General features: G+C 38.6%; 1 protein-coding gene across 2 annotated transcripts in view; it reads left to right on the top strand.

Annotated features, from left to right (window-relative positions):
* The window catches only part of CSE1L (chromosome segregation 1 like), a 32,412-nt gene extending 8,366 nt beyond the window's left edge, over positions 1-24,046 (top strand). For both annotated transcript variants that reach the window (XM_024207413.1, XM_024207424.1), the window contains exons 4-25: positions 2,472-2,573; positions 3,654-3,799; positions 4,124-4,214; positions 4,487-4,594; positions 5,785-5,877; positions 7,061-7,228; positions 7,307-7,436; positions 8,217-8,282; positions 9,616-9,818; positions 10,659-10,743; positions 11,794-11,855; positions 12,915-13,051; positions 13,206-13,309; positions 13,718-13,815; positions 14,849-14,999; positions 17,171-17,379; positions 18,183-18,280; positions 18,472-18,557; positions 19,731-19,812; positions 20,591-20,737; positions 21,573-21,804; positions 23,512-24,046. In XM_024207413.1, coding sequence (XP_024063181.1) covers positions 2,472-2,573; positions 3,654-3,799; positions 4,124-4,214; positions 4,487-4,594; positions 5,785-5,877; positions 7,061-7,228; positions 7,307-7,436; positions 8,217-8,282; positions 9,616-9,818; positions 10,659-10,743; positions 11,794-11,855; positions 12,915-13,051; positions 13,206-13,309; positions 13,718-13,815; positions 14,849-14,999; positions 17,171-17,379; positions 18,183-18,280; positions 18,472-18,557; positions 19,731-19,812; positions 20,591-20,737; positions 21,573-21,804; positions 23,512-23,601 — 2,688 coding nt within the window. In that variant the 3' untranslated portion in view covers positions 23,602-24,046. The remainder of the gene's footprint in view (positions 1-2,471; positions 2,574-3,653; positions 3,800-4,123; positions 4,215-4,486; positions 4,595-5,784; positions 5,878-7,060; positions 7,229-7,306; positions 7,437-8,216; positions 8,283-9,615; positions 9,819-10,658; positions 10,744-11,793; positions 11,856-12,914; positions 13,052-13,205; positions 13,310-13,717; positions 13,816-14,848; positions 15,000-17,170; positions 17,380-18,182; positions 18,281-18,471; positions 18,558-19,730; positions 19,813-20,590; positions 20,738-21,572; positions 21,805-23,511) is intronic.
* The last annotated feature ends 2,906 nt before the right edge of the window (positions 24,047-26,952 follow it).

Below are 26,952 nucleotides of genomic sequence, written 5' to 3'. Positions count from 1 at the left end.
CAAACAATACTGTTTTCTTGCACAAACTTTTTTTTTTTTAAGTGTTTTCATTTACTCAAGTTAAAACTAAATACATTAAAACCTTAATAGACTTCTGGAACAGAGCTTAAAGAAGCAGAAGGAACATTCATGTCCATTTTAGCTTCACATACAGCAGTCATGGCTCTTAACAGGTCAGTGTATGTGAAGTTGTGGTTGTCTTTAATGTCCCCCAGTGTGAAGCGGTAGAGGTAGGGATGTGGCCCCTGATGCCACATGGAATGTGGAGTATACTGGAGTTCTCCATGGCCTTCAGAGGGAGGCGAGCCTGGGATTGTTGAATCATTAGGTCCAGAAGAGTCTGCAGCATCTGTGTTTGTTGATAGAGAAGCCCCTTTATGACCTGGTGCATCTCCCTTTCTGACTCCTGGGCCCTTCCCCTGTCTGATCTTTCCTTCTCCCTACAGTCTTGCTATATTCATCCTCCAGGTCCTCTGTTCACAGTCTGATGCAGCACTGGCTTGCAGAATCCCACTGAAAATGTTATCCCAAGTCCTCCTCTGGCTCAGGCACTCACCGGTGTGGAAGGGAAACCCCTGATTGCTGCAACTGCAGCAGCTACAGATAAAACACACAGAGGTACCGTTGTCAGTATAGTCACAACGGAAAACGAAAGTTAAGATTCAGAACTCCCTTCCCTTGTTCCCCTAAAATGTTAAACAAGAGGTTGACATTTCTGCTTCAGAGTGATTGTGCGCAGCATCACTCACAGCTTCAGCCGTGGTATGCCCTGCCAGGGATGAGGGAAATGGAGGGGGGAATTGCTCGGTTGCATAAAATTATGAGTATAGGGCAATGGCACTGAATACTGGCACCATTTTTACACAGGCGTGGGCTTGCTTTGCTCAACTGCCTGGACTGCAGTGAAGTCTCAAATAGGTCCTGGCTTGTGGCATAGCTGGACACCCTCCCCAGTTGTATGTCCCCCGTTGTCGTCCTCATCCTTGCTGTTCATACCAGGGGCCTGTGATTTGCGCTCCTCAGTGGTATCAATGGGGGATGGTGGTGTATCCACCAAGTATGTCATGCAGCTCTTTGTAAAAGTAGCAGGTCTGCAGCTTGGCACTGAATCGACCGTTGGGTTCGTTGGCGTTCTGGTCTGCCTGCCGCCATTTCTTTGCTTTGGTGCTGCTCCCTGTCGTACCCCTTCTGCCTCCCCTGTGCCATCTGCTCATAGACGTCCACATTTCTATGGATGGTCTGTAGCTGTGACTGCACAGAATGCTCTCAGGCCCAGGAAATCCAATCCTGTCTGCTCCTGGCTGGAGCACGTCTGGAGCATGTAGCTGATGTGGTGAGCTGGGCAGTTGTCCACAACAATGGAAAACTGGTAGTTGTGCTCACCAAGATGGACAATCAGGAAAAGACATTTCAAAAATGTGGAGGGCTTTAAGGTCTCTGTGATGCCTGGGCGGTGGAGTTCACAACTGTGACCAGAATGGTCAGTGTCGGGTATTATGAGACAGCTGCTGGAGGACTGTTAGGGTCAACATAGGTAATGCAGTGTCTACATTCACTCTGCGTCAACCTCAGTACATCGACCATGGCTCAGTGCTGCTCAGGGAGGTGCTATTACTATGTCGGCATAATGGAGAGCTTATGTCGGAAGGAGACAAAATTGGACACACTCAACTAGGTTGATGCAAAATGGCTGATGTTGACATAACTTTTTAGTGTAGACCAGGCTTTAGACTTGATAGGTCTTGGAGAAGAGAGCTAGAGGCACAAGACAGGGCAAAGCTACCTTTCCTGAGGCCGCTGTAAGAGGGAGATGCCTATGCGTTGCTCATTATAAGTCCTGTTCAAGGAAACAGGATTTGTACATCTTGTAAATAAACAAACTACATTAAGAGGTTCACTCTCACTTATTTCTGCTCCAAATAGGAAGCTGATCTTGCACGGTCCTGAGTTCTGCTACTACTCAGCAAGGGGTCAATAACTATAAATCACAGATTAGAGAAGGGGGCGGGGGGACCTTTCTCTAGTTGTTTTCAGTTTTATTTTGTGTATGTGGCAGTGCTTTGAAATTACTTATTCATTGTTTGAAGTTCGCTGGGTTCCAAGTTAAGTTCACCCACCCAACAGAGAAATACTTTCATTTAATTCCAATTCACCTATAGGTGTCTATTTTGAAGTGGTTGGTCAGCCTCTTCAAACCAGTAATTCTGAAGGAGAAAGTGTAGTCCCTAATTTTATAGAAGCATTTAATTTTCTTGGTTTATCTGCAGAGATTGCCATTATAGTTCCAGCAGAGGTATATCATTAAAAATAAAGATGTTGGCAAACACTCAGTTTTCTACACTGGGTTTCCTTATTGTGGTGCAACATGCTCAATTTATGTAAAGAACACTAAAAAATATGTGGAGTATTTTTTCCTTTCATTGCACAGAGGAGTAACAGTGTCTCATAGTTAACTAATGTTTTACTTTTAGATTGAAGATGAACCAAACAAAATATGTGAAACAGACAGGATAGCTATTAAAGGCAACATAGTACACTTGATGCTTAGCAGTCCAGAACAAATTCAAAAACAGGTAAGATGACAGAATGAAGTGGGGTTTTTTAGATTGCTTCACTGAGACCTTGGGGAGGCTGTTGTGCCTACAAGCCCTGATGGGAGATCAGAGTCGTGTTCTGGGGTCTCCCAAAGAGTTTTGTGTGTGTGTGTGTGTATAGTCATTCTCATTCTTTCTCTCTCTCCTCTCCCCCCGCCCAATGAGAACAAGTGGATAAAACAAATGTTTTTTTCTTTAACTTGTGATCCCTCTCAATCTAACTAGCTTAAAGTGAGTGAGCATCTAGGAATTTCTCATGTCAGTCACTGTAGCTCCTAAGGGAATTCTGCACCAAAAAAATAAAAATTCTGAGCACAGTATTTTAAAATTCTGCATATTTCATTAGTCAATAAATGTGGAGACTCCAGCATGGCAGTGGGGAGCACAGGCCACTGGCAGCATGGAGGTGGGAGATCACCCTGCAGCTCCCCCGCCCCTCAGGACACAGACTCAGTGGTGAGGCTGCACCAGTCCCTAACACAATGCAAGGGCCGGGCTTGCCCCAGAAACACCCCAGGGCTCTGCCCCTTCATGCCATATGTACCAAGATAGCAAGTGAGAGGGGGACAGAGTCTTGCATGCCTAGCCCTGGCCCCGATCCAGGTGTGAGGCAAGCAGGGTTAGCCCAGTAGGAATCCAGGTATGGGGTGAGAGGGTTCTGTGTGGGTGGTTTGAAGGGGGAGATACGGATGCAGAGGCTGTTTGGGGGGTTCCTGGTGCTGGGGGAATGGGACTCTGAGGGGGGGATCCAGATGAAGGTGGTTGGGGCTCAGCAGGTGTGGTCTGGGTGCAGGGGTGGGGGTCCGGTTGCAGGAAGGGTAAGAATCACCATGGTGGGGGTTCGGGTGCAGGAGACTGAGGGGTTTCTGGGGGGAGGGGGTGTTCTGGGTTGCTCTGGATATGGGGGGTCCGGATGCATGGGGGTTGGGTGGACTGGGGAGCAGGGTAGGAGCCACCATCAGTGGTGCAAAATTCCCCCAGGAGTAACTGTTGTATGTAAGTACTGATCACTATGCTGCTGACAAATGGTATGATATAATGGTTACATTTCCTTTCCAGTTAAGTGACGCCATTAGCATTATTGGCAGGGAAGACTTCCCTCAGAAATGGCCAGACCTGCTGACCGAAATGGTGAATCGTTTTCAGAGTGGAGATTTCCATGTCATTAATGGAGTCCTTCGCACTGCACACTCCTTATTTAAAAGGTATTAAGGGATTAGTGTGTGGATTCCAAAATTTCTACTAAAATGCACAAACCTTTGCTTATTAAATTGAATTTTGTGGTTGTGTTATTCGTTTGTGGCTTCTAATTGAAGTTACTGACTTTATAATGATTGGTAGCTTTATTTAAGTGGTTATTGAATTTCATACCTTACATGGACAGTTTTAACTATAGCATTTAGTTCTTGCATTTGCTTGAATTGACTTGTCTCAAGGTTCAGAGTTCCTTTATAAATAATTAGATGCAAGTTAAATTGGAATGAAGTGCTATTACCATTTTTTTCCCTCCCCCTCCCTTCATTTGCCAGATACCGCCATGAGTTTAAATCAAATGAACTGTGGACAGAAATCAAACTTGTCCTTGATGCCTTTGCACAGCCCTTGACAAATCTCTTTAAGGTACAGGATTATTTCTGAGAGTTGTTTGAGCTTCTTTTAAGGATGATTTAACACTTTAAATTGACTTACTTGTGAATTCTTGTGGAATGCAAGTTACTTAGAAATAGTTGTTTAGAAACATACTAAATTTTAAACTGAAATCAGGATGACAGAACTAAAGTCATCAGTACTCTGTAATGTGCTCTCAATAAAATTGTAACATTACATGGCATTTGCAATACACCCAATACATTTCTGTTCATGTTTCCTATTAATCCTTTCTTCTTTTCTAGGCCACCATTGAACTTTGCAGTACGCATGCAAATGATGCCAGTGCTTTGAAGGTTCTCTTCTCTTCTCTAATTCAGATTGCAAAATTGTTCTACAGTTTAAATTTTCAGGTGAATCTTAATTTATTGTTCCTAATTATTGGGTCTGCTATGAAGGAGACAGAGATGTTATGCTTTAAGCTGTTATGCTTTTTGCTGTAGAATCAATTTAAAAGGTCCCCTCTGGAGCATATTATCTGGTCAAGGTAAAAGGTATTAACCTGTGCCTACACGAGGGAATAGGCAGAGGTTGAGATTGACTAATGTGTTTGTTAATTTTAGTCTGTCTTCCTGATCTAGGTAAACTCTAAGTAGCAGATCAGAGAGGCAAAAATACAAGGGTAGCTAGTTACAGGTGAATTGCAAAAGACTCTTAAAAACAAAAACCCTGAATTTGTGACCACTCTGCTTCTTCATAATGCATAAAGGAGCCTGAAAAGCTTTTGTTGCTTATAGTAAAGTAAACAATAATGAAAACGATCAAAATGTCAATTTTGGCCTTTTCTCGTTTTGTTAGGAATGTTCAACCTTAATTACAAGAGCAGTGGTGGTGGTAAAGGTTCAATGGACATTGTTTCCCAAGTGTCAAACTATTTTGCATGTCTAATAAGGATTGACAGAAAACAGTTGTAAACAGTTTCAAGCAAATCAAATGAGAAGGGATTTTATTAACTTTAAGTTTGATAGCAACATAATTTCACTATTTTTTTATTGCCATAGAATTGCTAAGATATAAAACAAGCATATCTGTGTTTAAAAACATGCTAAAAAGCAAACTTTTAGACTCTCTATGCAATGCAAAGCACTCATGTGAGTACAGGCCCTTGAAGTTTGATAAACGTCCCCGTAGACTGTTGGAGTCCACTCCTGTTTCCTTCTTTTGGACTGAAGAGTAGGATTGAGCAAAAGGGGCGGCCTGTGCTTTCGTGTTTGAGTCTAAGGGGGCAAGAGGAGTGAGTGTCTTTAGTTAGGACAAAAAGGGCCGTGAGTTGCCTCTCCCTGACCATCTTTCAGAGGAGAAAATCTCTCATGGCTCCTAATATCCCCTGAAGTGGCGTCTACAAACAAATACTAGAGATAGAAGCTATAATGTGACGTCTCTATGTCAGGGTCTTGCATGATTTCTTATGTCCTTGTCCATCTTCCTTTTTGAGAAAATAAATTAATGAACAGTGGACAGTAACTGTATAAAGCTGCCAAACTAGTATAACCAGGAATGAACTTAAAATGTGCATTTCTTTCATACTTTTTTCCCCTCACAGGATCTTCCTGAGTTTTTTGAAGATCACATGGAAACCTGGATGACAAATTTTCATAGTCTTTTAACTTTAGATAACAAACTTTTACAGACTGATGTAAGTATTCCATAAAATTTGCCTCTGTTCAAATCTGTTTGCAGTGGGAAGGAGTGACTAAGGACTTGTCTACACTGGCAACGTTAAAGTGCTGCTGTGGCAGCGCTTTAATGTGGCTTGTGTAGTCACGGCACAGCGCTGGGAGAGAGCTATTGATGGACCTATCCTCTGTGAACTTATCTAATTCTTTTTTGAACCCTGTTATAGTTTTGGCCTTCGCAAGATCCCCTGGCAATGAGTTCCACAGGTTGACTGTGTGTTGTGTAAAGAAGTACTTTTTTGTTTGTTTGTTTTAAACCTGCTGCCTATTAATTTCATTGGGTGACCCCCTTGTTGTGTGTTATGTGAAGGGGGTAAATAATACTTCCTTGTTCACTTTCTCCACACCAGTCAGGATTTTATAGACCTCTATCATATCCCCCTTTAGTTGCCTCTTTTTCCAAGCTGAACAGTCAGTCTTTTTAATCTCTCCTCATATAGAAACTGTTCCATACCCCAATCGTTTTTTGTTGTCCTTCTCTGTATTTTTCCAATTCTAATATATCTTTTTTGAGATGGGGCAACCAGAACTGCACACAGTATTCAAGGTGTTGGGCATACCATGGATTTATATAGTAACATTGTGATGCTTTTTTGTCTGATCTATCTCTTTCCTAAAGTTTCTTAACATCGTTAGCTTGTCTGCTGCTGCACATTGCTCAATGACGCCAAGATCTTTCTTGAGTGGTAACAGCTAAATTAGACCCCATCATTTTGTATGTATAATTGAGATTGTTTTCCAATATGAATTACTTCGCATTTATCAAAACTGCATTTTGTTGCCCAGTTTTCTGAAATCTCTCTGTAACTCTTCATAGACAGCTTTAGGCTTAACTGTGTTGGGTAATTTTGTATTGTCTGCAAACTTTGCAACCTCACTGTTCACCCTCTTTTTCCAGATCATTTATGAATATATTAAGCAACATTGGTCCCTGTACAGATACTTGAGAGACCTTGTTATTTACTTCTCTCCATTGTGAGAACTGTACATTTATTCCTATATTTCCTTGTATTTAGAATTGTGAAACACCAATACAATAGCATTATAAAATACTTGCCTCTTTTTTCCTTTTTTTTTTGGTAGCTGACTGTTCATTAGTGTTGAAATTTGCATGTTTGAGTTTTTAGTTTTGTTTTATATGAGGATGAAGAGGAAGCTGGATTATTGGAGCTATTGAAATCCCAAATTTGTGATAATGCTGCTTTGTATGCTCAAAAATATGACGAAGAATTCCAGCCTTACCTGCCTCGTTTTGTCACAGCGATCTGGAATTTGTTGGTCACGACAGGCCAGGAAGTTAAATATGACTTGGTAAGTTGTTATATATTTCCATCCAGTTTTAGAATAAACGGTTCAGTTGTGCTAAAAATGGTCCGTTTTATGTTCTAGTTGGTAAGCAATGCAATCCAGTTTCTGGCCTCAGTTTGTGAGAGACCACATTATAAACATCTGTTTGAAGATCAGAATACCCTGACAAGCATCTGTGAAAAAGTTATTGTTCCCAACATGGAATTTAGAGGTAACTAATTTTTTTTAAGGCATATTAGTAGCAATTATGACCAGTAAAGGATAACTTTGGGTATAGTGGTTTTGTTACCTGCATAGTAATGTAAGGGCTACATGATTGGACCCTATGCACCCTTGCACAAGAGTCAAACCAAGTCTCTCTAATAGTATGCTCATCTGTTAAGTTGCTGTGGAAATGATCATGTAGGAAAATCTCAATTTGGGAAGGAATGATGGAAGTCCTTTCTCTTGTAATTTCAAGTTGAGCTATTACTTTGAATTTTTAAAGTTATTAGAGCAAACACCAGAATAATTCAGGCTGTGTAACGAGGTGGAGCATGGAGAATTTACCCCATCAAGCTTTAGTGGTTCATCTGTCTGGCTCATCTGAATCATTTTGATCCTGGGGCCAGCAAGACTTAACCTGTAACGAAAATTTATTGCAGCAATTGGAAGCTTCTCTTCTTTCTAATGCATGAGTTTGAAAGCCTCTTGGTGCAAATACACTTAAAATATATTGACTGTGCCCCATCTTTTCTACATCCAATGTATAACAGCTCATGAACATGAAAGAAAAGGAGTTACATTTGTCAGTTAAAGCTCATTGTGTCACTTGTTATGCATCAAGCACAATATGCTGTGTAGTAGCTGGCAAGATCTCTTAATCCCATTAATATCACAGAACACTGTTAAACCATAGTTGTTGACACAAATTATCTCAATTCTTTGCCAAGAACCAAACAAACAAATGAATTCATTAGTGTATCTCATAAATGGTCTATTTTCTCTGCAGCTGCTGATGAAGAAGCTTTTGAAGATAATTCTGAAGAATATATAAGAAGGGATTTGGAAGGATCTGGTAATGCACAGATATAGTGGGAATATTTTACATTTTTAAACATAATGCCAAAGAACTGAAGTAGTTTACTGAAGTTTATATATCTTTATTTTTACACTTGGAAGGTCCTTTCCAAAATCAGTTCTAAAGAGACTTTATCCAAATCTTGAGAAAGTTGACTGTCATGCAAAAGAATAATTGTTCAGTTTTTTCTTAAACTATAATAGGAAAGAGAGTGGCTAAAAGTCAATGTGTTGCAATTGAAAGACATAGCAGAGTTTTAAATACTACCACTCTTATCTGGAATTAGGCACACTTCAGATGTACAATAATAATAATACCTAGTACCTAGTTCTTATGTAGTGCTTTTCATCCATTGATCTCAAAATGCTTTACAAATGAGGTCAATATCATTATCCTCACTTTACAGAGAGGGAACTGGCATTGAGGTGAAGTGTCTTGCCCAGGGTCACCTTACAGGTCCATGGCAGAGCCAGAAATAGAGCCTGGGTCTTCTGAGCGCTTATCTACTAGGCAACACTGCCTCCACTATTGGCGTTTATTCATGCTGATCCTGAAGTTCTGTGATGTAATATGCAGTGGTGGTGTAGCCATGTTGGTCCCAGGACTGTAGAGAGACTTCTTATGAACTAGTATACCACTCTTATCGAATTTAGGCAACTGGTTACATTTTATATGAACTTTGAGGCTACTTGGGATACTAGGAAGACAGCCTGATGCATCTGAATCTGGTTCTGATTTCCCTTACCTCAGTTATATTATGTTGGAGACCAGTTGAGCAAATAAACTGCAAACAGTTATGGAAAGTAGGTGGTTACTTGTTCTGTCCAGTTGGAAACCTTAAATTTTTAATCCATTTTTTTAAAAGCTCATTCCATATCTCGAGTTTGTCTAGAATAAGCTCCAGTGTGTATATGTCCTCTTTGGAAACAAAAAGAAAAATTTTACAAAATTGTCATGCAAATTTATTAGCCCAGGCACTTTATTGTAAGGGTAAAGAGAAAATTATGATGAAGAAGAAAACTCCTTGCATGCCTGTCAAAAAAAATTTTCATTGAGCATTAAATATGGAGTGCATGCTATCAGCAGTGTTACATATCTTTGCCTGTATCCTAGAATATTGTTTAACACTCTGTTAATCTACTGCTTAAATTTTCTGCATGGATTTAAACTTATCCATTCTATGTTCATCACAGTAAATAAAATATTTGACTTAATACTGTACATGGCAATAGTTGTTGGTAGTCAGTATAAACTATATTAGGTATGTATGTGACCTAGATCCATTCATTCTTTCATATCCAAATAATATTTTTATTTCTTTTTTATACAGATATTGATACCAGACGCAGAGCAGCCTGTGATCTAGTACGAGGCTTATGCAAGTTTTTTGAAGGACCTGTAACAGGGATCTTCTCTGGCTATGTTAATTCCATGCTGCAAGAATATGCAAAGAATCCATCTGTCAACTGGAAGCATAAAGATGCAGCCATTTACCTTGTAACATCTTTGGCATCCAAAGCTCAGACACAGAAGGTACTTTTACATGCCTTTTATTTTAAACCATAATGTATCTATACACACATCATAGAGTTAAAGGCCACTGGATTGTCTGACCCCCTACATATCACAGACCGCTACCATCACCCAGCACTTGCACATTGGTCTAATTTTGGTCCTTGAGTTTAAAGTATTACAGCCCACAGGAGACTAAACTATTATGTACCACAGGTTGATTGAGTTTGTTACATGGTATATACTGGCAATAAATTAATTAAAGGGAAGGGCATTATGCGGATGATCAAAATTTGGCGCACCGTATATGAATTAGAATGGCCTTATGAGAGACTAATACAATTGTCTGCAATCAAGCATTGTGAAAAATGTTATGCACGCTTCTTTCTTGCTGTTCTGCCAAAGAACCCCAATTCTGCTCTATAGCTCTCTTGCTTTCCAGTTGTGAGCATCTGAATAGCAGTGCTCAATTATGATACATTAGATGGTTGTGCTATAGATAAGGATTACAAGGATTACGAAACTGCCATGGAACACATCTCCACTTGATTTAAGAGGAACTTGATTTCACCTCTATATAGGGGTTATAGGATTAGCAAGTGTCATAAGTACTTTCTCAGTTCAGGGGCTATTTTATGTTGAGCTTTTAACATTGCAGCTAGAAATGATGCCAAAACAAATGTGTGCAGAATAATTGGAGAGGATGTTCTGAATGAGAATACCTATGTAGCACCTAGACTGTGGTGATTGAGCACTTTATAAATAACTAGATAAATTTGGGTGCCTTCTGTATAACCACTTGGAAATAAGTTAGAAAAATAGATGAATGTTGATGTCTATAAAGATTTTTCTTTTTTCTAGCATGGAATAACGCAAGCCAATGAATTTGTAAATCTGACAGAATTCTTTGTTAATCATATTCAACCCGACTTAAAGTCTGCTAATGGTAAGCTCAGGGTTACGTATGCCATAACGCTCCTTTTGTAGCATACCTAAAACTTCTTTGGTGGCCGTTAACTTTTATTGATGATTTTTCAGATGCACAAAAGTTTTAAGAGTAACAATACTGATGCCTTGCCTGCAGCGTATACCCACCCATTTTTGAGTAAGGTAGCAAAGTCAAAAATTTGATTATAGGAGACTGAATGTTTTGTATTCTGCTGCAACCGTTTATTCTGTGGAAGTATTTGGTGGGGCTGAGGATGGGAGGTTTTTCATATTCCCATTTGATCCAGGATAGACTGCTGTCTTCAGCCTAGAAATACAGTTAGCTATTCATGTACAAACTACCTCAGATTTTTCTTTTTTTTTAAGTACTTCTTTAAACTGTGTCACGAGGTTACCTTGATCAGTTTCATGGCCTACCATCAGTGTGGTCCGTTCACACATCCGGGCAGAGTTCCTCTGGGCCGCGTCCGCTGGCTCCCTTGACGCCTTCAAGGAGCAGTGGGCGCTGTCCGGGGTTCTGTGCTCGGTGTCCCCGTCAGGTTCCCTTTGTTTGACCCTTTGACCTCACTCCCGTCCCTGTTATCTCATTAGTTGTCCCCCGGAATTATTTGGTTTCCAGGCCCTGTGGATCCTCCCCTTAAGCTGGGGGGAGGGTCCTTTAGCAGTGGGCGGGCTCTGCCCACCCACTTCCTGGTTCCTAATAGGATCAGTGTGGTGGCTAGTGCCATGTCATATTGTTGTAGGTCAGGGCTATGAATAACTGATCAGACCAACTCAAAATCCAGAGTTTAACATATCTGATCGTAAAATTATAAAAAGCAAAAAAGAAGCAAATGTGGAGAGAGCATTATGTTCTTACAACTGCTACATGCTGTGTAAGTTCTCCTACAACAAAGTCCACGTTATAAAATTTTGAAAATATATTGTACAGATAACTCATGAAGAATTCTTTGAGCTGCTGTCAACTCTGTATGTAATTTTATGTTAAATAATAATCTCCATATACAATAATGCCCAAAAGCTCACTAAACATCCCATTCATTTGTAGTGAATGAATTTCCTGTGCTTAAAGCTGATGGCATCAAGTATATCATGATTTTCAGGAACCAAGTAAGTTGTTTTCTTAATCCTCCATTACTAGTGTCATTTAGCTTGCAGTCATTTTATACTTACCAAGCCTAATGAACTAATTTCTACACAACATATAATAAATTACTTCAACAGATATTCAGTAACCTCATGTTCCATGATAAATTAAGTCTGAAGGTGAATATTAGTGGTATAAAAAGCTTGTTAATGTTCAGTTACTCTTAGAATAGGGAACATTTAGGATTTCTTTTCCACTCTTAAGCTTCCATGTGCACAGAGAAGTGAAGTGACTTTTAGCTAGGGCTTGCCCAGTTGCCTTTGTCATGACATCTGTTGTTACAGGAAGTACAATAATGTTTCCGCTCTCTCCTTTGACTTTTGAGATGTAGCAAGAGAAGACATTAGGTATTTCAGTTGTATACTCTATTTTTGCTAAGCTTTTCAAATCACAGCTATGTATTATTTCAGAAGACAAAAGGGCCTGATTCCACACCATTGGAGTCAATGTGATTTTATTTTTTTTTAAATTAACTGTAATGGGAGCAGGATTGGGCCCCAAAATAAAATCAGACAGCCTGATTCTGCTACCTTAGTCATGGTGAGTAGTACCTTATTCCCCAAGCATTCCTGGTCAAATTGATACCATAGGGGATATCAGAGAGCTATTTTTCATCTAATAATGGGGGAGAAAAGTATTTTAGGTATATCAAATGCTGCTAGAGAAGTCTATAAAAATGATCATCATACAGACAGTTAAGAGGAGAAAAAATATTGAGATCTTAATTTAGAGATTCTTTGCATAATAAAATGCGGAAGAAAAATATTATTTAAAAAAATCATATTATATTGATAGGGAGCAATACATAGGTGATGACAGAAAAAAGGTTATGGATATCAGGTGGTCAGGGTGTGATATTAACTACTGGAGAAGCCTGCGAGAGATTCTTTCTGATCTCCTGCAGAACTTGCGTTGTCTCAATGAAACAGATTCTAAGGTGAATGTTTTCTCAAAATACAGGTGTCTGATTCTAAAATGTCAATTTTAATATTATATAAATGTTGTCACTATTATTTTTGTAGGTACCTAAAGAACAACTTTTGGTGTCTATCCCTCTCTTAATCAATCATCTGCAAGCAGAAAGTATTGTGGTTCATACTTATGCAGCCCATGCTCTTGAGAGATTGTTTACCATGAGAGGAACTAACAATGCTACACTGTAAGTTTTCAGTTAGAAGTAATTTTATCTCTGGGTTTTTATCAGCATTTTAGGGGATTTTTTTTCTCTTCATATCAGAGTATCCTAAGTTGCTCAGAAATTGTATTTTGAATAAAACATTGAAGTGTTGCAAAACTGTGTTTTTCATCTACAGCATTACAGCTCCAGAAATGGCACCATTTGTAGAAGTGCTACTGACAAACCTTTTTAAAGCCCTGACGTTTCCTGGCTCATCTGAAAATGAGTATATTATGAAAGGTAAGAAATTCCATACTGTGCACTGAGAAACTGACTTAACTTGAGGTAAGAAGCTACTCTAGCTATGGGCCTCTGAAAGTCTGATTTGAAACGCCTGTTTTATGCAGCTTTTTTTAAAAAAGTGGATACACACTCTAAATGCAGGTGCTTATTAGTCAAGTTAACAAAGCTAATTTTGCCATGGCCCAAATGTGGAACCCAGGAAATATGGTATCTATAGCAGGCTTGTATGTGACAAAAACGTAGCAAGGCCTCAGAGGAGGAATGTGGCAGCTAATACAATGGGCCCTGATCTTAGCTGGGGCCTCTAGGCTCTACTATAATACAAGATCAAAGGATTTATACGTATAACTGGCAAGCTGGCGCATCTTCATGGATGTAAAATTCTCTATCTCAATTTATTTACAGCTGTCATGAGAAGTTTTTCTCTGCTACAGGAAGCTATAATCCCATACATCCCTTCTCTCATCGCTCAGCTTACACAGAAACTGCTGGCTGTCAGTAAGGTAAACAGAAGGCTATCTGAGCACAATGTTCACTTCGCTATTAGCTGCTTCTGCTACTTATTAAGGCAGAAATCTGTTTTGTTTTTCTTAAAAATGATTTTTTTTGTTTGTTAAAATACTGGTTGTTGCACAACAAATTGCCAATTAAAATAATAATAAGCAGCTTTTTTACATTTGGTAGGAACTCATTCTTCATACCTAGTGAAATAATATCCTCTTTTGTAGACACAGGTTCCTGCAAAGTTTCCCCTCTTTCATTTGAAATACAAGCTTTATAAAAAACTTTTTAAGTGTATTTATAATATAACAATTATTTTAGTACAAGCTTTTGTATATACACAAACGGCGAGTATATAAATCTGGATTTTTCACAGATATTCACATAGATCTTAAAACTGTCTGTTTTTCCTTTGTATTGGGGACTTCTCAGGCAGTTGTTTAAACCAATGAAATATGGAGGCTGTAAATGTTATTTATAAAAGAAGAAATTAACTCTTGATATATTTAAATCTCTTGATCACTAACAGATTTTTTCAGTTCAAGTTGGACTGCTATACTTTATGTAGACAATCCTGTGAAGACTACAGACCACCTTCAACTGCTAACCAAATAAACTTTTTTTTTTTTTTAAAGCCTACATTTTGCTGCAGGGAATAAAGGCCATTCTGTATAGATAAAGAATTGAATGAACATTGTTACGTAACTGCAAAATATATTTTTTATTTTTTTCAGGAGATGTTTTCCCATGCTGTTTCTTTTTTTATATTTGTTTGGTTTGTCTAGTTATGAAAACCGTATTTGTATATTTCCAAAACTGATAAGAACTTAGACAACGAATATTAGTGGATCTTGCTGCTTTATCCCATGGTGTCAGTGGAATTATTGTTAGAAAAATATAGCATAATGCACTTATTCTTTGACTAAAATTAGATTAAGAAGCTGTAGATTTCTATTTAAATATAAGTTACATTGTGTTAAATAACTGACTTGGCTCAAAGTCTGAGTTGATTGTTTATTCATAACTTGTTTTTAGAACCCAAGCAAACCTCACTTTAACCATTACATGTTTGAATCAATATGCTTGTCGATAAGGATAACTTGCAAAGCAAACCCTGCTGCTGTTGGAAGCTTCGAAGAGGCTTTGTTTATGGTGTTTACTGAGATACTACAGAATGATGTGCAAGGTAACTAAAAGCAACAAGTAGCTGTCTGTGTTCCCATCCTGTGTTGTAGTGTATGGAATGTGCAATGACTTACTACACGTATCTGTTAATGTAGTAATTCTGAGTTACATATTATATCTACAGTTCCAAAGAGCTTTATTTATAAAATACAGTATCCCAACATCTCCTTGTTCATACAGGACATGCCAACTGAAAATTTAACCAATTTAAAAAAAAATAGTTAACTTACAACTAGGGCTGTCAATTAATTGCAGTTAACTCACATGATTAACTCAAAAAAATTAATCGCAGTTTTAATCGCACTGTTAAAAAAAAACTGAAATTTATTAAATATTTTAGATGTTGTTCTACATTTTCATATATATTGTATTCTGTGTTGTAATTGAAATCAAAGTGTATATTATTTTGGATTACAAATATTTGCACTAAAAATTATAAAAGAAATAGTATTTTTCAATTCACCTCATACAAGTACTGTAGTGCAATCTTTGTCATGAAAGTGAAAACTTACAAAGGTAGACTTTTTTTTTTTACATAACTGCACTCAAACAAACAACGTAAAACTTCAGAGCCTACAAGTCCACTCAGTCCTACTTCTTGCTCAGCCAATTGCTAAAACAAACATTTGTTTTAATTTACAGGAGATAATGCTGCCCTTGTCTTATTTAAAATGTCACCAGAAAGTGAGAACAGGCATTTGCATGGCACTTTTGTAGCCAGCATTGCAAGGTATTTATGTGCCAGATATGCTAAATATTTGTATGCCCTTCCATCTTTCGGCCACCATTCCAGAGGACATGCTTCCTTGCTGATGACGCTCATTAAAAAGAAATGCGTTAATTAAATTTCTGCATGATCTCCTTGGGGGAGAATTGTATGTCTCCTGCTGTTTTACCCGCATTCTGACATATATTTCATGTTATAGCAGTCTCGGATGATGACCCAGCACACACTGTTCATTTTAAGAACACTTTCACTGCAGATTTGACAAAACGCAAAGAAGGTACCAATGTGAGATTTCTAAAGATAGCTACAGCACTCGACCCAAGGTTTAAGACTCTTAAGTTCCTTCCAAAATCTGAGAGGATCGAGGTTTGGAGCATACTTTTGGAAGCCTTAAAAGAGCAACACTCCGATGCGGAAACTGCAGAACCCAAACCACCAAAAAAAGAAAATCAACCTTCTGCTGGTGACATCTGACTCAGATAATGAAAATGAACTTTGGATCGTTACCAAGTAGAATCCGTCATTAACATGTCCCCTGGAATGGTGGTTGAAGCATGAAGGGACATATGAATCTTTAGCGGATCTGGCACGTAAATATCTTGTGACGCCAGCTACAACAGTGCCATGAGAATGCCTGTTCTCACTTTCAGGTGACATTGTAAACAAGAAGCAGGCAGCATTATCTCCCCAAAATGTAAACAAACTTGTTTGTCTGAGTGATTGGCTGAACAAGAAGAGGGACTGAGTGGACTTGCAGGCTCTAAAATTTTACATTGTTTGTTTTATTTTTGAATGCAGTATTTTTGTACATAATTCTACATTTATAAGTTCAACTTTCATAATAGAGATTGCATTACAATACTTGTAATAGGTGAATTGAAAAATACAATTTCTTTTGTTTTTTTACAGTGCAAATACTTGTAATCAAAAATAAATATAAAGTGAGCACTGTACACTTGGTATTCTGTGTTGTAGTTGTAATCCAATATATTTGAAAATGTAGAAAACATCCAAAAATATTTAAATGGTATTCTATTGTTTAACAGTGCGATTAATCGTGATTAATATTTTTAATGGCACGATTAATCGCGATTAATTTTTTTAATTGTTTGAGAGCCCTACTTACTACTCTTACCCCCGAATCATCCTACCAGTTTTTGCAGCTTTCTAACATCTACACAGTCTTCAAGTTTTTCTCCTCTCTGTGAAAGATTGACAAATGGAGAAAATTTGAATTTGACTATACACAAAGTGCTTGCAAATGTATACAATAAGTAAATGTGGGGGCAGAAAAGCTTTTTTTCCTAGGTTTCATTACAGGGATCTTAGGTGTTACTTGTAACAATAGTAGGTTTTAAAATAATTTAGACAGAAATATGTTTGTATGAATTGATAGTGACCCTTTCAACTGTGTGTAAATGTCATTTTCTACTCCCTCATAACAGAATTTATTCCATACGTGTTTCAAGTGATGTCTCTGCTATTGGAAATACATAAAAATGACATCCCGTCATCCTACATGGCATTGTTTCCTCATCTCCTCCAGCCAGTACTGTGGGAAAGGACAGGAAACATTCCTCCTTTGGTGAGACTCCTCCAGGCATACTTAGAGAAGGGTGCCAATACAATAGCAAGTGCTGCAGCTGACAAAATTGTAAGTTGGGTTAATTTGACTGCAACATGCCTATCACTGCATTTTTTAATTCAGACAAATGAGATACTGACACACTTTCCAAAGCTTAACAAATTTAGTAGGTAGCAAGATTAATGCAGAGTTTTTACTCCCTTTGTAAACTCAAACTTCTCATATAGTAAACTGAAGAATAATGTACACAACACAATGTACACTGCACATCCTCTTCATTCTATTTTTCTTTATTGATGGCAACCACTCCATCACACAGCTAACCACTGTAGATGCAGAATTCTTGTGCCCAGACCCTGCTGCTCTTGGCAGGCAAATAGATTTTCCCAGTTCTGCTGGTGAGATGGGAGAAGCTGTTGCCTCTCAGTAGAGCTCTGGAACAGGAAAGGACAAAGATTTCTCCCAGAAAGAGCATTGGAATGGTGAGGAACAAATATGCCCCCCATGCTTCTCCCTGCAACTTCCAGCAGCAGCTTTGTTCTGCGTGTCCTGACCCTCCGTCACCACCCAGCTTCACAGAGTCAGGCCTGAGCAGATAATGCCATTGAACAGGCAGGCAGCCATGTTCTGAATTAGCTTTGGCTTTCAAGTAGTTTTCAAAGTTAGCTCTAACTCTTGAACACTTGGTTCCATCAATGTCCTTTTGCTAAATCTTTTTGTCCCTAACTGCAAAAATGAAATTGTCTATTAGATTGATTTGATTCTCCTTGATATACTTTTAGGAAAATAGGTGCATGACTTTTGCTAGTTCTCATCATATCTGCTAAGTCACACCAGAGAAAAATGCTGTCTTTCATTTGTTTCACTTACAGCCTGGATTATTAGGTGTGTTCCAGAAGCTGATTGCCTCTAAAGCTAATGACCATCAAGGATTCTATCTTCTCAACAGTATTATAGAGCATATGCCTCCGTGAGTATAACTGCGTGAAACTAGGTTCAAGCCTAATTACTGAAGACCAGACATATTTATATAATTTGAAAGATACTAGTGCTAAATTCAATCAAATGTCATAATTTTAAATTAAACTCTTATATACGCTTTCTATAAAACTACATTAGCAAGATACAGTTGTAACTTGAATAATTGTTTTAAATTTCTAGAGAATCAGTTGACCAGTACAGGAAGCAAATCTTCATTCTACTATTCCAAAGACTGCAAAATTCCAAAACAACAAAGTTTATCAAAAGTAAGTTTTGTGCCATATATGAATTCTGATATACAGAAATCCCTATAACTTGGAACACAAAAAGTGGCTGGATGAACTTACCATAGGGAAGAATCCTGCAGTGGCTAAGGGGGATGAGTACATGACCTAACAGGTCTTTTGCATCTCGAACTTCTGTGATTTATACCAACTTATTTCTATTAGCGAACAAAAACTACATCTTGAGGCAGTTAAGGCTGCACTCCATCCATCCAAAATAAGGGAAATAAGAAGTTATGGGGAAAGACTTTTGTGTGTTCCTTTCCACCTTCATATTGCTGACACCACTATTGATAAAACACTCCATAAGACTTTTCATTTTCATCTCAAATTGATACTGAGAAGCAATATATATTTCAGCTTCATCAAACTTGCACTCTAAATACAGAAATTTTACAGTGACCCGATGTGCTTGTATGTCAATTATATCAACAGATCAGCACATAGGACTCTCACATTTCATGCATTTGGGACGTTATTCTGCCTTAACACAGCTGTGGTCATCGTTAGGGTTTTGCGTTGCACAAGCAAATTGTGTGGCAAATAACTGAAATGTGTTTTGGTGATTTACCCCATAATTTAGAGAGTATCATAGTTACTCAGTATAAAATCTTGTGTTCTTTCACTATGTAAATACAATATGCCACAAAAACTTTAGTTTTGTAGTTAAATGTGTGTCTTTGGCAGGAATGAGAATGGTATGATTGTTATAACAACCTACATCAAACTGAAATTAAGTGATTTTCCTAACAGCCACATAGGAAAGAGGGTTGACAGTTGTTGTGTTACAATTGCCATAATTCTTAGTTTATCTAATTATGGCAGGAGCTTGAACACATTGCATGAGAAAATCAATCTTTGTTCATTTCTTTTTAGATATCTAAAATTGTACCCTGTGCATAACTTTTTGAACAAATCTCGATAACTGGAATGAATCTAGTTCCTATAACTAAAATTTTACATTCTTTGGATCACCATTTCTAATCCTATCAAAAAATGCCACTTTTTGAAATCAGATGTTTTATGCCAGGTTGAGTAGTAATGGTGCAGTCTGTTTCTCATTCTAAAGCTAGTTCAGAGAATTCTCTTGTTATACAATAGTATGTACAAATATTCTTTAGATAGTTTTTTAACTTGATCCTTTTCTTTCAATAGGTTTCCTAGTCTTCATTAATTTGTACTGTGTAAAATATGGGGCGTTAGCACTTCAAGAAATATTTGACAGCATACAGCCAAAGTTAGTATCATTCTTACTTAAGACTTTTTGTATATTTACTACTTGTAAGTGGGAAATAGTTGGTCTGCTACTTAAAAATCAGAAAACAAGTACTTGTCCCTTCAACTAAATAGTCATTTTATTCCCCCCCATCCTGGAGGAGGGGTTATCCGCTGAGATTTCTGCTACCATATCAAAGGCTCCATGTAGCAGTAATACTTTCTTCTTCTGAGACTGGCTGATTGTGATTTCCTCCTGAATCATTCTGATTGTCTGAGTATCTCCTGAAGAGGGCAAGAGGTATTCCCTGTTTCACCTCGATCCATGGGAAGAGTGTGCTGCCTACACACAATTTCCAGCTTGGGTCCTCTGGGAATGCTCTGTCATGCTAGATTCCACATTTTTGTATGGTTTTTTGATGCCTCTTGTTGCTGTCCTTATTTGTTCTCTAAGACTGGGTAGTTCTCATATCCTCTAGTCTTTCTTTTCTTCCTAGTGTATCTAACCTACTTTTCCATGTAATTTCTATTACTAGAAATTAGATCACTTCACTGATGATCGTGGGGAATTGTGAAGTTTGATTCTGTTCCTGTTAGGAAATTAAACTTGGCTTGGTTTGGATTTTTGAATGAACCCATTTCAGGTCACCTCAGTGATGGCATAGCATTGCTTTTCTTTAGATCGCTCCCTGAAGATTACATACAGCTTTAGTATATGTTTATTTTAAATATAATTGGCGGATTTTTCCCCTTCACCATTTTTATTTATACTTATTTTTCTGTTTATAACATCACAATAGGATGTTTGGAATGGTTTTGGAGAAAATTATAATTCCTGAAATACAGAAAGTATCTGGACAAGTAGAGAAGAAAATCTGTGCTGTTGGTATTACTAAAATACTAACGGAGTGTCCTCCCATGATGGACACAGAATACACAAAACTGTGGTAAGTGCAGAACAACTCCTGAAGGTTTGTTGGTGAAGATACGGAGTGTTGCTTATGCAATTGAACTAATCAAATCCCTTTTAAAAAAAATAAAAATGTCTTTTGTGGTCTTAGATATGCTTGCTGCAATATGGAGTGAGTGTTCAGGCCTGTTTGCTGTTACCAAGAGAGATATTATACTGCTCCTTCCAGAGCAGATGTCAGTATTGTTTTGAAACTTATCTGACAGGGATGCAGCATTGGACAGGTCAGCTAGGACCCTGCTTGAGAGAATATTACTTTCCTTTACCTTTGCATTACTTATGAAAAATCAAGCCAGGTTTTTACTCATTGGTCTTCAGAATGGCAATATAATTGAGCCTATATATAACTTTAGTTCTGATGTTGCCATTGTTCCATTAATAAAATTCTTGTTTGCCATCAAGCCTCGTAGAAATTCCATTGTCCAAATGGCAAGTAACTTAAGTTATATTTAAAATGATTTGATCTCAATGTTAGAATATTAGGAAAAAATTAAATGGCAGCATGAATGGAGTAGTCTAAAAGAGTTGCTTTCCTTAGACACTTTAAGAGAACTTGAGACAATCCAAGATGAATACGTTCTCCATCTCTTTAATAAGAGCATCCAAGTTGTGCCTGTAAATTTTTGTGCACATCCATTACACCTACACAGCCCATATTTGCACAAGTCAGGACGCAATCTATGAACACCTGGCCCTTTGTTAGTTCTCACTCAGGTTCAGATAAATTTGAGTTTTCAGTATTCTTTTAAAATCCATCCATGCTGACATAATGTGTGTCTATTTTGGTTTTATCTTCTTTCGTCCTGTTGTAGGACTCCTTTACTGCAGGCTCTAATTGGTCTCTTTGAACTGCCTGAAGATGATACCATCCCTGATGAAGAACACTTCATTGATATAGAAGATACCCCAGGATACCAGACTGCATTCTCTCAGCTTGCCTTTGCTGGGAAAAAAGAACATGATCCTGTGGGTCAAATGGTGAACAATCCTAAAATCCACCTGGCACAGTCTCTTCACAAACTATCTACTGCATGTCCAGGCAGGGTAGGTAACAGTTAATGTAAGGCACATTAATCTCCGTTTCTACAGAGAGAAGATACCCTTTTGACAACGGATTTCTTTTGTGCAAGTTGTCTTGCTAGCCAGAAAAACTGAGTGAATGTTTCATTTAGTTTGCAACTGAAGTATTTTTCTGTAAGGTATATTTTGCTAGGCTAATAAGGGCCCAAATACTTCTGTTGGATTCTGAGAAGAGTTTAAAATGTTGTCACCTCTTAGGGTAAACTATCTTCTCTTGGGAAAAGGGTGGGTTTGGGGAGGGGGGGAACTATTCTGAATTAGATTCTAATGCATTTATTGATCTTCTGGGGAAGATGATGCCTGGACTGGAAGCAGAATCCAGAGAAAAAATGCCACTAATGAATTAAATAGAATGGTAAAGCTCCAAATCAGTGTCTTCAGCTATGTCAGTGGTTTTCAAACTTTTTTCCTGGGGATTCAGTTGAATAAAATTGTTGATGCCTGCAACCCAACGGAGCTGGGGATGAGGGGTTTGGGGTGTGGGAGAGGGTTGGAGTGCGGGGGTGAGGGCTGCAGGCAGGGGCCGGGAATGAGGGGTGCAGGGTGTGGGAGGGGGCTCTGGGCTGGGGAAGGGGGTGGGGAATGGGGTCAGGGCTCTGGACTGGGGGTGCAGGCTCTGGGGTGGGGGTGGGGCTGGGGATGGGGGGCTTGGGGTGCAAGAAGGGGTTCAAGGTTTGGGGAGGCTCAGGGCTGGGGCAGGGGATTGGAGCACGGGGTTGGGGCGTGGAGTTGCCTCCGGCGGTTCCTGGTCAGCAGCACAGCCGGGGTGCAGAGGCAGGCTTCCTGCCTGTCCTGGCACCGCGGACCGTGCTGCGCCCCAGAAGCAGCCAGCAACAGGTCCAACTCCTAGGCGGAGGTGCACAACTCTTGCACACAGGCACCGTCCACCCTTCCCCCCCAGCTCCCATTGGCTGGAAATTGGAGTGCAGAGCCAGTGCTCGAGGTGGGGGCAGCATGCAGAGCCCTGTGTCCCCCCTGCCTAGAAGCCAGACCTGCTGCTGGCTGCTTCCGGGGTGCAGCACGGTGTTGGAAAAGGTAGGCACTAGCCTGCCTTAGCTGGGCAGCACTGCCGAAGGGACTTTTAACGGCCCGGTCGGTGATGCTGACCAGAGCAAGGCAACCCAGTCCTGAGTCACGACCCACGGTTTGAAAAACACTAAGCTGTGTTACTGTTGGCATGGAAAACACCTTTTCAGGATGAAGAGTCTCGTGCCTGGACATACTAATAGGCTGCAGTTAAAAATACCTTAGACCATATAATATTTTTAAGTTTTCATAACTCTTAGTAGTCTTCAAGATTTCTGAGGAGGAGAGAGATCAGGGTACAGCCTACTGTGTAAGGCACCTGATTTTTGTACTTGGTTTGTTTTCATTTTTCACATTCTACTCAAACTGGTAATACAACAATATAAGCGAAGCTGCTCATATTAATTTCAATTTCAAGGTGCAGTATTGAAAAATGCTGGGAATTAAGATCTCTGATACTAATCTCTTTTGCTGGCAGACACTGGCATGTCTGTTGCAAGAAGTGCTTTCACATTGCAAAACTCCTTGTGTCAGGACTTCAGTTAGCTCCGTACCTTATACCCTCAGACTGATGCAATCCTGAAATATAGTGGTATTTGGTTAATGCATACACATATTAATGCCTCTGTCTTATTTATGTTTAAGGTTCCATCAATGCTGAGTACTAGTCTGAATGCAGAAGCCTTGCAGTATCTCCAAGGATACCTCCAAGCCGCAAGTGTAACGCTGCTCTGAATTGCATGTTTGACAAGCAAGATGGAAAACTGTTTGTTTAAAAAGAAAATTGACACTGACTTTCTTTTAAGCAGAGCTCAGACAAAATGAAGTTGCTACTTCAAAATGTATTGCAGAATTCATCTTGTAAAAGATATTAAATGTTGCTTTAAGCAGAAATGGAAAATTAGGTGGTTCATGTGATCATAAATAAAGAGGCAGCTAACTTCCATTTCCATTTTAATTTCAAAGAGAATAGTAACAGCAGTTTATCGTGTGGCATTGATTTGAGTTCTGCATCTGCAGTGTTTGGATAATATTTTGAAATGTATGGAAAGCACTGGCTATAGAAACTCACTTTCTGTCACTAAACTTCCTTTTCATTTTGATGTTGTCATTTGTATTTCTTTTGTGTCTTTCTTTAAACTGTCTAAATTGTGAATAAATAAGAAACACTTGTTTAAAATGTCTAGAACTGTGCATTTACTGTTGTAAGGTAATCTAATAATCAGAAAATAACTAAAATTTAGTACAGATAATAATAGTGGGACTTCAAAGTTTTGGAGGTTTCTTTGGGGTTTTTTTGGAGGAAAACTAAAAATATATTTGGAGGAAAATTCAAATCAAGGTATTGCTCTTTTAGTAATAAAAATAGAAGTAGGAAGCAGTAATTGTGCTTATAAAGCACCCCTTCTTTTTCGGCGATGATTAATAGCATAATGTAGTAAAAACATAACAAAAACCACCATCTTAAAATTTTAAATAAAACTAGTAGATTCTTTTCTTTAAATGGGTTTTTACTAATGCATTGTACTAAAATTGCAGTCATATAAAACAGTTCTTGTGCACTTGATTAAAGTGTTTTTCCCATCCCTTCAAATTTATATTGAAAAAATTGAAATTTGGGGGTTTTAATTTTAGGTGCATCTCAGTCTATGCCTAACTTTGACATGCACTTATGATCATGCATGCAAATGTACGGTTAAATGCTCCGCTCATTTGTATTCTCAAATGCCCAATTTGCACGCCCATAACTTCTGAAAATCAGGCCCTTAGAGCACTAATACTGTAGTGAGACAAATAAAACTGGCTTTGAATTCCTGAGATGGGATCAGGGAACTCTGCAAAAAGGAACCAGAGAGAACACCTCGGAGCTTTAACAATGTCTTGGGGTAGGGGGTGGGAGGAAGTAAACTTTTAAGGAATAAAATAAAATTTTGGGGCCTTTATGCTTGGTGGCAAATTACTGAAAGCAAAATTTCTCCTGAAGAATCCACAGTGGCTAGGTAAATCACTCACTAAAGGAACATGGAAATACTAGTTTTAGTTTTTTTTAATACCTTGGATAAGATAATAAATCCTCCTGCTTTTGGGGCACAAGGCAACCTTCGATAAGGGGTTTCTTCTCTTATGGACAGGAATAAACCTGCCTACTTCATAGCTTCTTGCTTCTACCTCTTGAATCATCTGGTACTGGGTATTGTCACAGGATACAGTTCTATCCAAGTTCTTGTATTGCATCCATCTAAGTGCTAATGATGCATAAACAATGTGACTACCAGATGTTACGTGAGGTGCCTCCATTCACCCTCCCAGGAGGAGTATTGCATGTGGGGATGGACTTTTTTTTTTTTTTTTTTTTTTTTTGAGGAGCTGTGTGATTTAATTTGTAAAGTCAAATTTTGAAGAGGCATGCTTTGCACTTAGTACAGAAAATGGTAAGTATATTGGAATAGATGGAACACTGATTTGATCTGGTTATCCCTGTGTTTCAACAAATCTGAATTATGTCCACTTCTAGAAGTTTCTAGATTGTCTGGTTATTTGTTTTGTAACTGTTTGTTTTTTCCTCTTTGAGACCAAAGCCAAAAGGGCTGATGTAATCCTTAGAGGCATAAATAGGAATCACAAATTGGAGCAGAGATGATTTTACTTCTGTATTTGGCACTGGTGTGATCACTGCTGGAGTATTGTGTTCAGTTCTGGGTGTCAACAATTCAAGAAGAATGTTGATAGACTGGAGAGGGCTCAGAGAAGAGCCACGAGAATTATTACAGGATTGGAAAATGTGCTTTATAGTGATGGATTCAAACAGCTCAATGTATTTATATGAACAAAGAGGAACGTTTCAGGGGTGACAGTTTGTCTATAAATACCTGCACTGGCAACAAATATTTAATAATGGACTCTTCAATCTAGCAGAGGAATTTATATGATCCAATGGCTGGAAGCTGAAGCTAGACAAATTCAGATAGGAAATAAGGTGTAAATTTTTAACCGTGAGTGTAATTAACCATTGGAACAACTTACCAAGGGTTGTGGTGGATTCTCCATTACTGACCGTTTTTAAATCAAGATTGGATATTTTTCTAAAAATATATGCCTTGGGAATTATTTTGGGGAAGTTCTATGGCCTATTCTGCAGAAGGTCAGACAAAATAATGACAATGGTCCCTTCTGGCTTTGGAATCTATGAACTTATGAAAGTTATGTTGCGTTAAAACCACAATGTGTTTCTGACACTTTGATTGTGTATGGTTTTAAATATTAATGTTTTTACTTCTGTAGCACCTTTCATCCAAAAGTCTCAAATCACTTTACTTAACTGATTCTCAATGGCACTTTTTTTCTCTCTTCCCTCCCCCCCCCAAAGTTTCTTGCAGAAACTAAGGCAAAGAGATTAAGTGACTTGCCAAGACTAACAGTGAATCTGTAACACAGCTGGGAATAGAACCCAGGTCTCTTCATTTCCCCTCCTGGGCTTTAATCACAACACTATACTTCCTTTTTATGGCCTGGCAATTAAACAATAACCTGACAAAAGCTAGGAACCATGCATCATATTCACTTCCAAGCAGTCTATTTTGAATAATCTTATATCAGAAATGGGGCTAGGCAGGTCTTTGATTGTGTGTGTGTGTGTGTGTGTGTGTGTGTGTATATATATATATATATATATATAAAAATAATGCAAGAGTGCTAATGTAAGCTGTGTGAAGCATAATTTGCAAGTTGTTTTTAACTTGCCTGGCTTACCAAACTAACAATGTACTTGAGAGGTCGTCATTCTTCAATTAAAAATTAAAACTTGTACAGAAATTGTTGTTCATTCTCCACATCTGTCCAAAGCTCCATGGTTCAAGCTGTCGGCCTACGCCACTGAAGTGGCCATGAATCGTGGTTTTCAACCTTTGTTTTTTTCATTTGCAGACCCCAAAAAGTTTCAAATGGAGGTGTGGAACCCTTTGGAAATCTTAAACACCCCCAGGAGTCTGCAGCCCACAGGTTGAAAACTGCTGCTCTGTGGTAATGACAACCATTCCCTTAGACATAGTCTGTGGACCCCCAGGAGTCCACGGACCACAGGTTGAA

This window comes from Terrapene carolina, unplaced genomic scaffold, assembly GCF_002925995.2.
Source record: "Terrapene carolina triunguis isolate 2854851 unplaced genomic scaffold, T_m_triunguis-2.0 Scaffold130, whole genome shotgun sequence".
NCBI lineage: Eukaryota > Metazoa > Chordata > Testudines > Emydidae > Terrapene > Terrapene triunguis.
Note: the sequence above shows the minus strand (reverse complement) of the source record. Positions and strands in the feature narration are given on the sequence as shown.